Here is a 17,835-nt window from a genome sequence, read left to right as displayed (position 1 = left end):
CGGTGCAGGATTAGAAAACAGAGCTACCTATGTTAACATTTAGCATGCAGCATCATTTGGCTCGGTCAGGTACGTGCTAACAGGATGTAATCTACAGGTTTTAAAGGGAGTGTTTCAGTTAGACGGAAACCTTAACAAGTATCCAGTTGAAGGTACACTGCTTACAATGTAAAACAAGATAAACAATAATGTCTGCCTTATATATGCAGCAGACAGGATTACTACAAGCTCATTGAAGTAAAACAACAAAAAGAGCTGTTTGTTTTTGTCCCTACTTTAAATAACCTCCAATTTAAATCTGTAACACACCCCTTTTTTACAGGTGGAGCAGCATCATTTATCAGAGGACAAACCAGGAAACAGTTTGTTATTCTCCGTCACTGCAGAGAGACAGACGGACTGAAAAACAGACGATCAGATTCACCTTCAGACCAAACTAACAACTTCCTCTGAGTTCAGCTACTGGAGAGAAAAGTGGAAACTACAACACTGCTGCTTCAACCTGCTGATCCTCCACCCCCTGAAGGTGAGTGTGACTCTAACACCACTCAATACCTGTTGAAACCTGCTTTAAAGATTTTAGGGGCTTTACCATTGCTGGTAACCTGATTGTATGAACAATCTTTTCAGTGTGGATTTACTGTGAATCCAGGGGTTGTCTATCTCAAGGTTCAAGGTTCTTTATTTTGTCATACGTACATAGCTACATTGCAGTTATGCCGATGAAATTCTTAGGTCACAGGCTTCTCCAACAGAGCAACACAATAAAACAGATAAACAGAAATATAGTGCAAGTAAATACAAAAAGAAAAATAGTTTAAAAAGTGAAATATTGCATATATATATATATATATATATATATATATATAATAGTGCAATAAGAGTAGATAAGAGTTGCATGTAGCAAGTTATTGGAATATGATATATTAGGTAAATAGATAAATAATTACTAAGTAGTGAAATAATTTTAAGTAGCAGCCAGATGAATATTTTCAACAGCAGTGATTAACAAGGAAAAGAGAGCATTAACTGTTTATGTAATACATGTTCATCATCGTCCAATGCATTATTCATCATTTGTTAACTTCATGGCGCATCATAAAGCATTGCGCCAGAAAAGAGGTGAACATGTGGGGGTCCACCTGACTGTAATGTCTCCATCACTGCAGATAAAAAACGTACCTGACCTCAAAATTAAAGTGACTAACAACAATCCTTTTTAAATGTAGGCAAACGTGCAAATCCATAAAAACTAAGCTTATTCTTTTGTGGATTTTAAAGTCTTGCAGCACTTAAAAGTGGGGTAGGTAAGTTTGAGCTCGAGATACACTTTTTGTTATATTCCATGGAATGCTCTTAACATCCCGATAGCAATGAATATCTTAAGTGCTTTGACAATAATTCCATAAAAAAATGTCATCTGTGGAAGCTGTAATACTGTAAAAAGCACGACTAATCATTTTAGCCGGCCCGGCTAAAATAACTGGATGGCCTACCTGCCTGTCAGCCTTCCATCTGTGCACAAACTTATCTCGTGCCCTCATTGGTCATGTGCGCGTTCGTGTGTGTTGGAGGAGGGGCTCTGTAAGGAAGTGGCAGATTTTTTCCGGCTGTGTATTTTCAAATTCTAGCGCACTCGAGCTGGTTTCTCCAAAATTACCTACCCCACCTTTAATAGATAAATGTTCCATGATATCTGAACTGAACAATATTTGCTGGGCTACTTTAGGGTTAAAATGTCCCGTCCTGTTGAGATAAAATGAAGTTGAACCAATTACTGGTGAGCTGATGAGGAGTGGCTGGTGTTTGTAGAATGAGACTAAGAGAGACACCAGGAAACAGTTTTATATTATTTGACACTATCTGACACTACATAAAAAGTAATAATGCAATCAAATCAATTTTGTTGCTAACAGGAAATAAAAGGTGTTGAAGGATTCAAAGCATTTGGAATTAACTATTTGCCTTCAACAGGTCTTCCATTGCTAATCTCCTCCACAGCACTCAGAGAGGAGGGGGAGTATTAGAAGTGGAGCTATAAGTAATTCATCCCTGGGTGTTGTGCTGTTAGCAAGGTTAGTCATGGTTTGACAACATCCTCTGCTTGTCCTCAGGCCAGAGCTGGACATTAAGTAATAACACAGGGCGGTATTCTTCTTGATCAGACTGTCATAGTGATTTTAGCCATGAGTTGCTAACTTTCTCTACAGACAGAATCTCGTGTGATTCTGGGTTCATGGTTCTTCATTTGCATGTGTTTTGGCCTATTTGTGTTTTTACATTAGCATCACCTCTGAAGCTGCAGCGTGTTCCTCTTTATGGAAAGGTTTTGGGTGTGCCACAGTAAAATAATTTGTGATAAACAAACCCTTTGAACAAATACTGTAACCTGAAACCTGTGTCTGAAGCCTGTGTATAGATCTGACTTATTACTCTTTATTATGACTTTTCACCGTTGCGATGATCACACAAAATGTACCCTGACTCTTGTAGAGGGTTCTGTAATCAACCCATTTCTGGGAATGACAGTTCAATCTGAGCAGGGACTCTGAGCAGGTTAAGTGCTGACTTTAAGCACTCTGCACGGTGCAGGATTAGAAAACAGAGCTACCTATGTTAACATTTAGCATGCAGCATAATTTGGCTCGGTAAGGTAATTGCTAACAGGATGTAAAATACAGGTTTTAAAGGGAGTGTTTCAGTTAGACGGAAAACTTAACAAGTATTTAGATGAAGGTACACTGCGTACAATGTAAAACAAGACAAACAATGTGTTTCCTATATGCAGCTGACAGGATTACTACAAGCTCATTGAATTGAAACAACAAAAGGAGCTTTTTGTTTTTGTCCCTACTTTAAATAACCTCCAATTTAAATCTGTAACACACCCCTTTTTTACAGGTGGAGCAGCATCATTTATCAGAGGACAAACCAGGAAACAGTTTGTTATTCTCCGTCACTGCAGAGAGACAGACGGACTGAAAAACAGACGATCAGATTCACGTTCAGACCAAACTAACAACTTCCTCTGAGTTCAGCTACAGGAGAGAAAAGTGGAAACTACAACACTGCTGCTTCAACCTGCGGACCCTCCACCCCCTGAAGGTGAGTCTCCAAACATCACTCAAAGTGAATTTCAGTGAAGTCAGTAGAGGAGGGGGAGGGGAGCCATGACTGACTGTACTTCCTGTCTGCTGTGTTTTCAGCTTCACTCAGAGAGACAACATGGCTTCCAGGTCAGAGGAAGATCTCTGCTGTCCGGTCTGTCGGGAAGTCTTTAGAGATCCTGTTCTTCTGTCCTGTAGCCACAGTTTCTGTAAAGCCTGTCTGAAGAACTGGTGGACGGGGAAACCAACACGAGAGTGTCCAGTTTGTAAGATAGAATCTTCAAGAAGAAATCCCCCTTGTTACCTGGTGTTAAAGAACCTGTGTGAGACCTTCTTACTGGAGAGAGATCAGAGATCTCCAGAGGCTCTCTGCAGTCTGCACTCTGAGAAACTCAGACTCTTCTGTCTGGACCATCAGCAGCCAGTGTGTCACATCTGCAGAGATTCAGAGAAACACACTGACCACACAATCAGACCCATCGATGAAGCTGCACAACAACACAGGAAGGAGCTCCAGAAATCTCTGCAGCCCTTAAAGAAGAAACTGAAGATCTTTGAAGAAGTTAAAGTGAAGTTTGATCAAACAGCAGGACACATGAAGGTCCAGGCTCAACACACAGAGACGCAGATTAAGGAGCAGTTTAAGAAGCTTCACCAGTTTCTAGAAGAGGAAGAGGAGGCCAGGATGGCTGCACTGAGGGAGGAAGAGGAGCAGAAGAGGAGGATGATGGAGGAGAAGATGGAGGCTGTGAGCAGAGAGATAGCAGCTCTTTCACACACAGTCAGAGCCACAGAGGAGGAGCTGAGAGCTGAAGACGTCTCCTTCCTGCACAACTACAAGGCTGCAGTGGAGAGGCTGCAGCGCCCCCTGCTGGAAGATCCACAGCTGCCCTCAGGAGCTCTGATAGACCAGGCCAAACACCTGGGCAACCTCAGCTTCAACATCTGGAGCAAGATGAAGGACGTGGTGTCCTACTCTCCTCTCATCCTGGACCCAAACACTGCTAGTCCATTACTCATCCTGTCTGAAGATCTGACCAGTGTGAGACTAGGAGGAGAGAGACAGAAACTTCCTGATAATCCAGAGAGGTTTGATCATCACCGCTGTGTCCTGGGCTGTGAGGGCTTTAACTCAGGGATTCACAGCTGGGATGTCCAGGTTACAGACAGTACATACTGGGTACTGGGTGTGTCAGAAGAGTCTTTCCAGAGGAAGGGACGCATAGAGTCTGGATTATGGAGACTAGCATTCTATAAAGGTGAATACGCAGCATGGTCACCATTAGGTTCAGACACTCCTCTCAGCCTGAAGAAGAAGCTCCAGAGGGTCAGAGTGAATCTGGACTGGAACAGAGGAAAATTGTCGTTCTCTGATCCTGACACTAACACACACATACACACCTTCACACACACTTTCACTGAGAGGATGTTTCCAATCATTAACACTGCAAATGAAGTGAATATATCACCACTGAAGGTGTGTGTGACAATGGAACAGAAGAGATAGAAATAAAGAGTTTGTTTGTGTTTATTATGTTGTGTATTTCCTTTAATGGATCAGTCACTGAATGTAACTTATCAATTTGAACCTGCTGTAGAATTATGCCAAAGATAGGCTCATTTTATTACACTTGTGTGAATTGCTGTGTATTCAAAATATCATTTACTCTTTGTTGTGATTTAGAGGTGTTTTTTTGCCAAAAATACACTAAAATCTGCAATTCTTGGCTAACATACCTGCATGATTCTTGTTGTTCTGAATTTTTATCTTTATTGCACTTATTGTAAGTCGCTTTGGGTAAAAGCGTCAGCTAAATTAAATGTAATGTAATTTAGTTTATTTTTCTATTGTCGAGCTTTACATCTGTCAAATTATTTCTGATCTTTATGTTTGGTTCTACTTTTCTATTTAATGAATTCAGTCTCATTTTAAAAATGTGTTTATCCTTTGTTTTGAATTGTGTGTAAAGAAAGATTTTAAATAAAAATCATTTAAAAGACAACTTCATGTTTGAATTTCCAATCATTGTTCAGATCTTACTGAGGGTCTAGTTAAACCATATTCTCAAGCTAAATATGGACATAACTGAAAGAAGACAGATAGATTTCTAAAAGATCTTTTAAGATTCAAAGACTCAAAATGTTGAAAATATGCTGATATGTTTTCTGATGAAAAAGGAAGAAAAGTATTAGGCTAACCATAGTCATCAAACTGTTGAATTACTCCTTTAAAGGTGGGGTAGGTAAGTTTGAGAAACCGGCTCGAGACACACTTTTTGTTATATTCCATGGAATGCTCTTAACATCCCGATAGCAATGAATATCTTAAGTGCTTTGACAAGCACAAAATTTCATCTGTGGAAGCCGTAATACTGTAAAAAGTACGACCAATCATTTTAGCCGGCCCGGCTAAAATAACTGGATGGCCTACCTGCCCGTCAGCCTTCCATCTGTGCACAAACTTATCTCGTGCCCTCATTGGTCATGTGTGCGTTCGTGTGTGTTGGAGGAGGGGCTCTATAAGGAAGTGGCAGATTTTCTCCGGTTGTGTATTTTCAAATTCTTGCGATCTCGAGCCGGTTTCTCAAACTTACCTACCTCACCTTTAATGCCTGATATATTTTAGTTTTGTCCAACAAAGTAAGAAAGCTAACTATTTAGATAGCTGCAGCAAGCTAGCTTTTTAAGTAGTCGATCGCTAGCTAGATATTTTATGTCCGTTAGCTTGTTTGAAAAATAAAAAACGAGTATGATAGCCTGATAGATTTGTTTTGTCTTACCCAAAAGTATTAAAGCTAACTTTTAAATCAGAAAGTTTAAGTGAGCTAGATTTTTAAGTAGATAGCTAACTATGGCTGGCTAGCTTGATAGATAGCTAATGGTCGTTAGCTTGTTTGAAAAATCAAAAACAAGTAATGTAAGTTCCCAAAATTACTGCTGTAAAGCCTGACATGCTTTAGACTAGTAAAACAGAAAGCTTAAAGTGGACCTATCATGCTGTATTATAATAATATAGTGTAGGACCATACCTATATAAGGCATATTTATACTTTTTTTTTTTCAAAATACCAAACAGATCATGCATTTTAGCCATGCCTCATTTCGCTCAATTTGCACTTTTTTAGCCCTGTTTTTGCAAGGGCTGATTCTGTGAGAACAGCACCACCTACAGGCCTGGCATATGTACTACAGCGTCTCCAGCGCTTTCGAACGGCAATGGCCGTGGCTGTCTCCTCCTGATTGGTGGAGTTGGCCCAATAGCCATAGCGCCACCGTCCAGAGATGGAGTACTCGAGTCCTGGATTCGGACTCGAGTGCCGATTTTCGGGACTCGTGACTCGACTCGGACTCGCGCACTGATTGACGCGACTCGGACTTGGACTCGTGAATTCTCGCGCACGATGACTTGGACTCGGACTCGGACTCGTGAATTATCGCGTACACTGACTTGGACTCGGACTCGGGACTCGTGAATTTTTCCCCCCACGATGACTCGGACTCGACTTGTACATTGACGCTCCGACTTGGACTCGGACTCGAGCAAGTTTTCTATGGAGTCTGATGTCCTCTATCCTGGCGTGTGCACCGGCTGCGAGGCGAGTTCACGTACTGGGCCCCGCTATCCCAGTCTAAAGATGTCTAGAGACACACCCCGCATCGTGCTGTATGCTTTCACAGATTCTGCTTCCACATTGGAAAAGAGCAGCGCAAAATACTCTTTATGTGGAAACAATATTGAAGAGAAGGCTCCGTAACACATTACTCTAAACATCGAGTTCAGACATATAGACTGTCTTGAACACTATCATCAGAGTAACGTGATCTAATCAATAAATAAAGATTCAGCCGATAACACGAAAGCACATGGCTACTTAACATGCAGAATGACGTTATTTTGCATGCCAAGTAGCCATGTGCTTTCTGGGGCTAAATCTTTATCAGTAAACCGATTTAACCGGTAAAAGTTCCTTCAAAATAAGAGTCCCGATCTTATTACTATCAAAATAAAAGTGCAAAACGAAAACTTTACCATAGGAAAATATTGGCATACAAATATAATCACTTCTCTAAAAGGTAACTAATTTTAAATATAGTTTATTTATATATAATAATAATATTAATATTAGTAATAAGCTTTATATTTGTATAGCACCTATTACAAGAATTGTAGCCAAACTGGCTTCACAGCAGTTCAATAGACAGATTAGTATAACATGACAGGATAAAAGCAATGTAGAGGAGCAGCTACATTTCAACACATATATCCACGAAGATTAATACATGAAGACTTGTGACTCGGACATGACTTGGACTCTTCTTAGGTGACTCGGACTTGGACTCGGACTCGAACACAGGTAATGATGACTCGGACTCGGACTCGACTCGGACACTCCTTGGGTGACTCAGACTTGGACTCGGACTCGAACACAGGTAGTGATGACTCGGACTCGGACTCGACTCGGACACTCCTTGGGTGACTCGGACTTGGACTCGGACTCGACTACGACTCTCCCTTGGTGACTCGGACTTGGACTCGGACTCGAAGAGTGGTGACTCGAGAGTGACTTGGACTCGTGAATTGGTGACTTGACTACAACACTGCCACCGTCCTGACGTCAGGACAGTGTTCAAATCTGGATCAGTTTTTATCAGATCCGTTGCAGCCCCTTTTTTAGAGATTTGGGTATGGAGGAAAATAGAGAGGGTTGTGTTTTCTGACACTTGGTGAGTTCCCTGGAACACCGGGGACACATATTCATGTATAAAAGACGTACAAAAGTGCATTTTGCATGATAGGTCCCCTTTAAGTGAGCTAGCTTTTTATAATTATGAAAATAATAATCAGGCCAACCTTTGAGTTCACAAAAAAAAAAGAGAAACTTTCATGTGTACAGTGTTACAAATGTATTTGTGGGGGAAACTTCTGAAGCAATTGGAGTCAGGACTCAGAGAGACACGAGGGGAGCTGGAGCTTTGATGGCACTGACGGTTTATTTGGAGCTTCGGCCGGAGAATTCACAAGACATTTCACGGGCCACGGTTTGACCACACGGTTGAGATGCCACAATAAATTCAGAAGAACTCTACCCCAGACCATGTATTTAGCTAGTTCTGAGAGAATAATCAACATTGTGCAATAGATAGACTAAACAGCTGAGGGACACTGAATCACATTTGTTGTCGCTTATGGCTCGGGGTCATCTACACCCCGAGAAGGATGTGTTCCAAGTGTCCCATAACAATAACTATCTCTAACCGAGAGTTGCCCGGTCATAAACTCGTAACAACAACAAAATGCTAGGGCAGCCCCTCCTTAAGGGAGATAACGGCTGCTCAAGGCTGGGCATCTGCGTCAGAGGGCGAAAGATGACATGCAGGGGAAATTATTCCCCAACAGTATTGAACATGTACAAACTATTTACATAGAGGGTGTGGTCAAACATTTAGGGTTTCCCATTAATGTACCGGGCGCTACAGTGGAATACGCACATACACAGTCAACACAGTCTCACGGCATTTCGTGTTATAGTCAGGAAATGAATCTATTGATTTGTGTTCACCAACACGATTTTCGCACCAAATAATAACAAATTAGAAGGAAAAAAAGATTTAAAAAAATACAGATTTCAGTATTCTGAGACTCTGAGCTCCAATTCTTTTCCTCGCGGATGGCAAAAAAACTCAGATATTATACAATTTAAAATAAAAGTGTTAGGGTTAGGCTTAGGGTAAGATGGTGAGTAAGGGAAGATACCTCCTTATGGACAGAGTTAACATGAAATCTTTCCCACATGTGTACAAATATCCTCTCAACTGCATTGAGACGTCAATTCCATGTACAAATCAATGGCCAAATCTCCAGCCACTGGCAATAACGTCGTCAAGTGGACACAAAAGGCAAAAATTACATTTTCCAGTAGGGGGAGCTCTAAGACCATGTAATATCTTTGCTGCACTTGGGAAAAATAAAACAAAACTGTATTTATGATGAAACGCGCTTTAAAAGGGTAAACAAGTGTGCCTGGACCCCAAACTGTGTGGGTGTGCTACAGCGGGTACCATCTGTCACGTTTGTAATCCCTGCGAGTTTATAAATATTTGACATTGTCCAAATGTCTGAATTTTCACACCAATACATCATATGGTGGCCTATATATCACCGTTCAAATATCAGCTCCAAATGTCAATGCATTGCGGAAATATGTTGGTGTCCATTTAAAGGAACCTATTTTGCATTGAAACCTTCCCTTTAACACTAGAATCGCCAGAGATTTTTTATACCTAAAACCGCCACCTGGGTCAAATTGACCCGCTATTAGAATGCATTGATTTTCAAGGTAAAATGTTCTTTTATTGAACAGTGAGTTTTGATCGCATAGGGATGAAACGTATACCAATATAATCTGTGGACTCTCAGGGCTCGACATTATAAATGGCCCGCTGGCCCGGAAGCATTATTTAGACACCGCGGCCAGCATATAATGTACTTTCAACTCGCCCCACAGCTGTTTGCCGAGAGTGTTGACGTCACACACTCAGCCCGGTTGTCTCTGGCCCTAGACCCACGATTTTATGAGGCCAGAAAAACTGTGAATTAGGACCCGCCGGCCGGTACTAGGCCAAGTGGAAACGCAACCAAAAACGGGCCGCTGACGTCACAGCCCTCTTAAACCGTGCTCCGCGCTGTAGTGGAAACGCGCCATAAGTGCCAACAGAGAAGGGGCCCGAAAAAAGCTCAACCCTTTGGCGCTTCGGGCCCTTTTTTCCCCTTAGTTGCAACGGAGAAGGGGAAAAGTGTCCGGGGCTTCATTGCCCCTTCTCCGTCAAAAATATTCATCCATACATTTTGGACTACAGTCCGCACGAAATCGGAAACCCGGTTTTTGGGTGCATTCAGAAAAAAAACGGCTGTCTGCAAACACGGAGGTGAAGTGTCCGCTCACCATGCACTTTGGGTCGGCCTTATTTTGTGCCTCAAGGCCCCCCCAGCCTGGTTCTCACAAAAGTTGACTCTGACAAATGTGCCTCTGGAGGAATGCAAGGGGAGTTGACAGGGGACTCTACCCGCCTCACGAGTGCCTATTTTCGGACACTTTTTTTCCTTTTTCACCCTTTTGGCCCGGATCTATTTATTTTATTTTTTCTTCAGTTTTGGGCCGTTTGACCCAGTTCCATCTACCTGGGGCACTGCCCAGTCCCGGGTGTCCCCAGTAGGCCCTCCACTGAAAGGGTGGTGATGCCAATAAGAAGGCCGAAGTTGGATGCTGAGGGGCGGCGGGCGGGAAGCATTAAGGTTCCGGGGGAGGCGCTCTCCTTGGTGCTGAACCCTGTGAGGAGTGCTCAAGTGTTGGTGGAGGAGGTGTAAGGCAGAGGAGGGTGAAAAAAAGTTAAAGTGTGTGAACCTCCAGCCGAGAAGGGGTGGTGGTGCCGTGAAGAAGGAAGAATATGGATGCTGATGGGCGGACAGTAAAGCACCACAAAATCCACCCCCCTTTTAGGATTACCAGGGGCATGAGGTTCTGGCGGGTGTGAATATCTGGGTTTAGTCAGTGCTTTAGTGCGGGTACCCAGGCAGTCACAGTTAGGGTTAGGGACACATGCTGGAGGTCTTTAGTCCAGGACAGATTGAAAACATCTCGTAGCTTGAAACATAAAAATAAATTTAACAAAACAATTAAACAAAATGCCTCTTGAGGGCATGAACTGACAAAAACTTTTTTGTACATTCAGGCTCCTCTTTCCTCACAGCAGCAGCCGCACACCTTTAGTTAATCTGCCAAAAAGGCCACATTATTGACCCGAAAGTACACAAAAAGCACACTTCAGATGCTCAAGGTTCTTGAGATGCTTCACACGTTGAAATTTCACCGATATCTGTTACGGTTCTTCAACAAAACGTTCACATGTAAGAGGTTTATCTCACATTCAGAACAATGCAAATGCTCTCCTCTCACTGATTACTGCACATCACCATGGAAACCTTTGATCTCTGGACACGTCGGTAGCTCAAATATAAACACCTGTGTCATGGAACACGATGATGTCATAACTCCAACTGACATGCTCAGAGCAGCAGATTTCAGATAATGGTTAACACAGCTCTACATCAAATCTGATGTTACGTAATGTGGTGTTACTATGGCAACGCATCCCTCGACATAAAACAGCAGCAGACTTCAGATAATGGTTAATGGTCCTGCCCTCAACAGCTCTACGTCAATTATGGGGTGTCACCATATGCCGTTTCCCTCGCCATAAAACACGATGTCGCTGTAGCTCCAATGGACACGGTCCGATCGTCCCCCAAACTTCGCTTGTATATCACCGGTCCATGCCTCAACAGCTCAACGCCAAATCTGAGATCTCACCATAGGCTGTTGCCATGGAAACACATCCCTCGCCATAAAACACGATGTTGTCGTGATACCTATGCAAATGGTCTAAAACAGCACCAGACTTCAGATGATGGTTAATGGTCCGGCCCTCAACAGCTCTATGTCAATTATGGGGTGTCATCCTATGCCGTTTCCATGGAAACGCATCCCTCGCCATGAAACACGATGTTGTCGTAACTGATATGAAAATGGTCAAAACACCACCAGACTTCAGATGACAGTTAATGGTCCAGCCCTCAACATGTCTATGTGCCATTAGTGAGTTTTCCTCAAAAGCTGTTGCCATGGCAACGCATCCCTTGCAATAAAACACGAAATTGCTATAACTCCTATGAAAATTGTCAAAAAGTGCTAAAACTTCACATGTGTGCTAATAGTCCAGCCGTGAAGACATCTACGGGACAGTTTTGAGATTTCTTCAAATGCCGTTGCCATGGCAACACAATGCTTGCCATGAAACACGGTTTTCTCATAACTTCAGTGAAAATGCTCCAAACAGCCAACAACTTCACAGGTTTGGTAACGATGCAGCCATCAACGCATCTAAGCGTATTATGGGGTGTCATCAAATACCGTTGCCATGGCGACAGATCATTCGCCATCAAGTTAGTTCAATAGTTTGCAATTCAAATATTCTGCTGCTTTTCCAAGCCTTTTTACTTTATTTTCTTCTCTTATCACACATTCAAGCCCCCAGTGTTCATGTATCATTTCAATCTAAATTCTTCACTTTCTTCTTACACATTACATTTCAGCATAGCAACTCAGCGTCAGCTTTTCAGCATAAAGCATTCCCACTAGCAATTTCTTCAGGAATTGCATTCTCTAGTTTATCTTATTATCTGTTTTGTGTAATGCACTGCACCTATCTACCAGCAGCTGATTTTGTTATTTTTCAATCAATTTCCAAACTTTTTATTCATTTAAGAATTATAAATAAATGTAATCATTGTTCATTTAATTTGTTAATTGCCAGCAGTTATAAGCAAACTGTACAAAAAAATGAACATTAAATAAAAAAATCGCCTGACTATTAATCGCCTGACTGGACATGATTCTATTAAATGCATCTCAGGACTTTTATGTCCAAAAGATAAAAATGTGTAGAAAAGGAAAATCAAGGTAGCTGGAATAGGCTTATAAATAAACTTGAAACCGGCAAGCAACCTCCTGAATGCAACCTTACACAATTCATGTATTTTCGTAGATTTTAAATGGGCTTTATGATTTCTGACTGAACTAGTCATCAGATAATTTTAAAGTGCATTACTGATGGAATAATATTTCTATTCTATATATTTATACAAAATACAAAAAATAAGTAAAGTTGTATGCTTTATTTACAAAAGTCAAATGACACACACATACAGAGAAAAATATCATGTGAAATATCCTATCAGCTGGTCTACAGGCTGTGGACGATGGTTCTGCTCTTGAGGTGCTCAACGTACTCTTTGGCCTGGTCGAAGCTCGTCCTCTCCTCCACTTTGGGGGGTGAGCCTTCCACCAGCTTGACAAAGTAGTGACAGTTCACTTTGTCCATGATGCCGTACCTCCCGCGACCGTGGTAACGGATCCGCTTCAAGTACCTCCCTTTGCCAGAGTTGGACTCAGCTGCAGGAGGGGAGGGGGTGTGATAAACAGAGAGAGAGAATACTCATTTAATTTGTAGAGGTGACTTTGAATGAAAACCGGTGAAAATAACAAAGATTGTGCCCAGTTTAGGCTTATCTGTAATAACGTCTCTACTCCACATAAATTACTCACACAGCACAACATCTGGACTCAAAAGAATGTACTGCTTTGAAAAAAGAAGACCTGTATTTACTGAAGGTCATTTTCTGAATTCTGAATTTTGAATTCTTGCTTCAGGCATAAAGGTTGAAAGTCTGTGACAACTAATAAGGTTTCAAGTAAATAATTAGGGAAAAGCTAATGTTCTCTATTTGTATGGATAAGTCTTTACAAATTCAATTCTACATATTTAAATATATCCTGCATCTTTAGTACAACAGCTTGAAAACCAAATCATACTGAATATTTTTTAATTGTTTTGTCTTTCCGTCTTTTCTTTCTTGCGAGTTAACAGGATGTCAAAGACTACTCGATAAAAAAGTAATACTGTATACCAGAGGTGGGGACTCGAGTCACATGACTTGACTCGAGTCAGACTCGAGTCGCATATTTTTGGACTTGAGACTTGCTTGACTAACATTGATAAAAGACTTGACTTTGACTTGGTATTCATGACTTGAGACTTGACTTAAGCTTGAGACAGATGACTTGAAAGGACTTGTCTGTTTAAAATTAAATATTTGCGTTTGTTTTTGTAGTGAAATATTACGTTTAGTTTTTTCGAAAAATGTGATTGGGTGATTATAGCGCCGTGCACGCAAACCTGGCAACCCACTAGACCGCAGGACCGTTAGTTAACATGGCAGCGGCTGGCGTTACTCCACAAATAGTGAAGTTTGGATTCAAGGATTATGTTGTCGATGACGCTAATAAGAAGAAAACAGCGGTCTGCAGGGTCTGCAGCATAAAGATCAGTGACACGACCACCAAAACATCCAACTTCATTCGTCACTACAAAAAAACCCACAGAGAAAGGTGCGTGAATGTGTTGTGTTAGCTAGAAAGCTAACGTTAAGTTTAAGCTACGTTAGACTTGGTTTCAAATCGATTAAGCATTACAAAGAGAAGACAAAACGGTAAATGAACACTAGAACCGCCAAGGGATTCATTTGTACTAACCCCGATACTGACGGGCTGTCAGGAGAGGGAGAGAGAGAGAGAGGAAAAGAGATGCCTCGTTTATTTTCCCTGTGTTATTATCAGAGGTTACTGTAAACTGTTGAATAATGTAGTTCATCTACTTTTAGTAGTTGGTTTAAATGTTTTAATTATGTTGTTTTTGTTTGTAGAAGTGCATCATTCCTTGATTTATTGTAAAATGAATCTGAACTTTTTGATCTGTTACGATGATAAACTGAAGCAATTTCTAAATTAACCCAATTAACTGAGTTTTAAATCGTCCTACTTAGTTTATAAGGAAATTATGAAGAGGAACAAATTAAATTATTTGAAAATGATATCTATGTAGGTGCTGATGCTGTTGGCGGTTCTAGTGTTAACAGAAATTTAAATTAAATATGTGTAATGGCAAATGCCATATATGATTTTCTTACCTGGAATTCTGCCTTTTTGAACAGACTTTTTGATTGAGTCCTAGCTATATTGTCTGCAGTTCTGGGGTTAATATGAATCTGATATGATTGTCATCGGTCTAAATTAGATTTCAAATGATTAACTGTGTATGTAATGAAGATCATATTGTGGGTTAAATCCATTTTCATAACCACTGTCTTTTAACTGATTTAAATGCGGAAACTGGGCTTATTCATCAGAATTTCGTATGACTTGACTTGACTTGCTTGACCTGAGCAATGACTTGACTTGACTTGCTTGACTCTCACCACAGTGACTTGGGACTTGCTTGATACTTGTAGGTCAAGACTTGAGACTTGCTCATGACTTGCACATGTAGGACTTACTCCCACCTCTGCTGTATACAATGCATGTTGAACGTAAATCCACGGGATAAAAAGATTGTTTCATTTTACTCCAAATGTCTTGTTGAACTATACATTTAATCAAAGAACAGCAATTCATAAGAACATTTATTATAATGTTTGATTTATTTATATTTCCGCTACTTGTACACACTTTCCAATTATTGTCTTTTGTACCTAGTCTTGTATCTTGTTAAGTACCTGCTTTTGTATCTTGTTGTTTGCGCCTTATGTTTCATTATTTTGTTTTTCACTGGAACCTCTTATCTCTCCTTTCTTATTAGCCCCAATGTTAATTAAAAACCACAGCACCAACATTTGTTGTGTAGACTCAAGTGTTTGTTCTTTTTACTTGGCAATACAACCACCGGAGGTCATGTTGTGTTAATAATGTGATGCTGTTTACACAGTAAAACCCATCAGTGCTGCAGACACTTACCTACATACAGGTTGGATTTGTACTCTACATTGTGATTTTTGACCGCCATTTCCTGGGCTTCCTCAAGAACCTGAACAAACAAAGCAGTGACAGCCATAAATACACTCCATCTGGTGTGATGGGGAGTCATTTTAGAATAATGCATGAATACACAACTTAATGAAAAAAACATGAGCTGTGAACATTTAAAAATGAAATGAAAATACAGGAATGTGATTAAATATGTTTTGAAGAATGTGGTGTATAATTGTATTCAACCCAAATCTTGGCCAACCGTAATTAACAGTGAATGTGCAGCTTCAAACCTCTTTCATGATCTTTGCTCCCTTCTTGTCGTTGAACTGCAGCTGTGCAATGGCCTGATCGATGCTCATCCCTCTGATCTGTAAGGGAGAACAAACAGTGAGATGAGAAAAACAATTAAACATTTCCCAACTGTTTTGACAGCAAGGCGCTGCACTGCCGAAGGAAGTCCCTTTGTAACTGCAGTATACTTGTACTAGTACTTAAAAGGGTAATTTGGCGGCATCTAGCGTTGTGTTTGCAGATTACAACTAACTGAGAACTGTGTAAAAGGACCCATCGGCCTAGTTCGAGGGGAAAAGTACTCCGGTGTTACACAATAATATCCTGCATTATATTTGTTCCTGGAAATTTGTATTTCCACAAATATATATTTATTTTATTTTATATTCTTTAACTTTTTTAATGCTATTTTATTTATATTTCAGAAATATTTTTGGACTGTTTATTTCTTGTGTCTTAATTTCTCTAATGTACATTGCCTTGTGTTTTTTATGCTGTCATCAACTGGCATCTCTGCATTTGCTTGTTTGTAGCCAGGATTAGGTCAGGCGTTTGATTTTGTTGGTCATCTGAATATATGATATTGACAAGGAAATTCCACCATTCTCACCATGTGGGCCAGGTACCACATCTTGTCTTTGCTGTACTTAATCTGCCTTCTGCTGTGGTAAACCTCCTGGAGAAAGAAACACACCACAGTATTCAGGTGTTTGAACATCACAGAGACAACATCCAAACAGTTCATTATGTATAATTATTAAAAGCAGAGAAAAATACTTACTGCTGGCCGGCGAGGTTCATCTGGTTTCTGAGGTGGAAATATCTTCAGGTTGTTCCTCTCCCAGTGCTTCGTTTCCAGTGACGTGCTCGTGTGCAGACATGAGAGCTGCAGAGGACCGGCACCCAGAACCTGTAACCTGGAGACACATTTAAGAAAGTTGAACAAATAAATGTAATTGCATTTGTGTGGTGTACAAGCTCAGACATTCATGAACATTTTACTGTAAATTTGTATCTCAACATGTATATTTTCTACTTTTTTTAATGCTATTTTATATATATTTGAGATGTTTACATTTTGAATTGTTTATTTATATTCATTTAATTGCTCTAATGTACAATGCCTTGTCTTTTTATGCTGCTGCAACCCAAACATTTCCCAAATTGGGATCAATAAAGTACATCTTATCTTTATAAAAATAAGAGGATCACAATTAAGTATTCATCCAAAATAATAGGCTTCCATTCACTATATTTATTTAATCACTGTTCACTAGATATAATCATTATTTGGCACACGTTATAAAATAAGTGCTGCCATCTGGGAGGTGCTAAAGGTCTGCCCCTTATTTTCAGAAGATAGCTCTACATTCACAGTATGAAATGTGTTTTGGAACATCTCAGAATAATGTAACATATGTTTGGAAGGTAATATGATTAAGTGTATATCTACACTGTGAACGGAGCCTGGTTACCACACCATACCAAAAACAAAAACACAGCTTCTGTTAATTTAGTTATTAAAGTTAATTGAAATGACAACAATCTGAAGGTGAAATGGCCAAACACATTTCCGCTGTTAATGTGGTATTATGTGTGGACTACAAATAAAATGTCTATACTTTTCCTCCGAGATTAAGCAAGATACCATAACATTGCCCACACACACTGCAGTTCTGTATTTCACAACGTTACATTATCACGTAGATGTGTTTATTATCAGTAGCTAATTAAACCAGTCAACAGACATTTGTCCTTCTGCAGAGATGGCGATGTACTTACCGTGATTGCAACACCCCAGATATACTTCTAATGAAAGCCATACCTGAAAACACAAACAATGTTCCGTTAAAACTTCATAAGGGGACACATTTTTGTCATAACATTGTACATTTTAAGTTAAAAGGCTGCATTTGTCTTACCACGTCCTGTCATTGCAGTCGCCATATTTCCTTTTTGCGACACTACAGTGTTCACTTGACGGCAGTGATGTTTACTGAGTTAACATAGATATT

At 40.4% G+C, this 17,835-nt stretch overlaps 2 protein-coding genes across 3 annotated transcripts; one reads left to right on the top strand and one right to left on the bottom strand.

The window, feature by feature from the left end:
• The first annotated feature begins 285 nt into the window (after positions 1 to 285).
• Positions 286 to 5,060, top strand: LOC117490149 (nuclear factor 7, brain-like). 2 transcript variants are annotated; one of them, XM_034139748.1, is made up of 3 exons: positions 286 to 526; positions 2,902 to 3,105; positions 3,207 to 5,060. In XM_034139748.1, the coding sequence occupies exon 3, from the start codon at positions 3,226 to 3,228 to the stop codon at positions 4,612 to 4,614; it is 1,389 nt and encodes a 462-aa protein (XP_033995639.1). In that variant the 5' UTR covers positions 286 to 526; positions 2,902 to 3,105; positions 3,207 to 3,225; the 3' UTR covers positions 4,615 to 5,060. The 2 variants fall into 2 exon arrangements, with proteins under 2 accessions (XP_033995639.1, XP_033995640.1); XM_034139749.1 differs by lacking the exon at positions 286 to 526 and having other exon boundaries at positions 2,720 to 3,105.
• Positions 5,061 to 12,825: 7,765 nt separating this feature from the next.
• mrpl22 (mitochondrial ribosomal protein L22) lies at positions 12,826 to 17,813 on the bottom strand. Its single transcript, XM_034140108.1, has 7 exons — positions 17,743 to 17,813; positions 17,603 to 17,645; positions 16,602 to 16,737; positions 16,431 to 16,496; positions 15,820 to 15,897; positions 15,515 to 15,584; positions 12,826 to 13,117 (listed from the first exon to the last, which is right to left on the bottom strand). Exons 1-7 carry the CDS (start codon positions 17,765 to 17,767, stop codon positions 12,909 to 12,911), a joined length of 627 nt encoding a protein of 208 aa, XP_033995999.1. The 5' UTR covers positions 17,768 to 17,813; the 3' UTR covers positions 12,826 to 12,908.
• Between the last annotated feature and the right edge of the window lie 22 nt (positions 17,814 to 17,835).

The sequence above is a fragment of the Trematomus bernacchii genome, unplaced genomic scaffold (assembly GCF_902827165.1).
Source record: "Trematomus bernacchii unplaced genomic scaffold, fTreBer1.1, whole genome shotgun sequence".
NCBI classification, from domain to species: domain Eukaryota; kingdom Metazoa; phylum Chordata; class Actinopteri; order Perciformes; family Nototheniidae; genus Trematomus; species Trematomus bernacchii.
The sequence above is the reverse complement of the archived record's forward strand: the minus strand, read 5'-3'. Positions and strand labels throughout refer to the sequence as shown.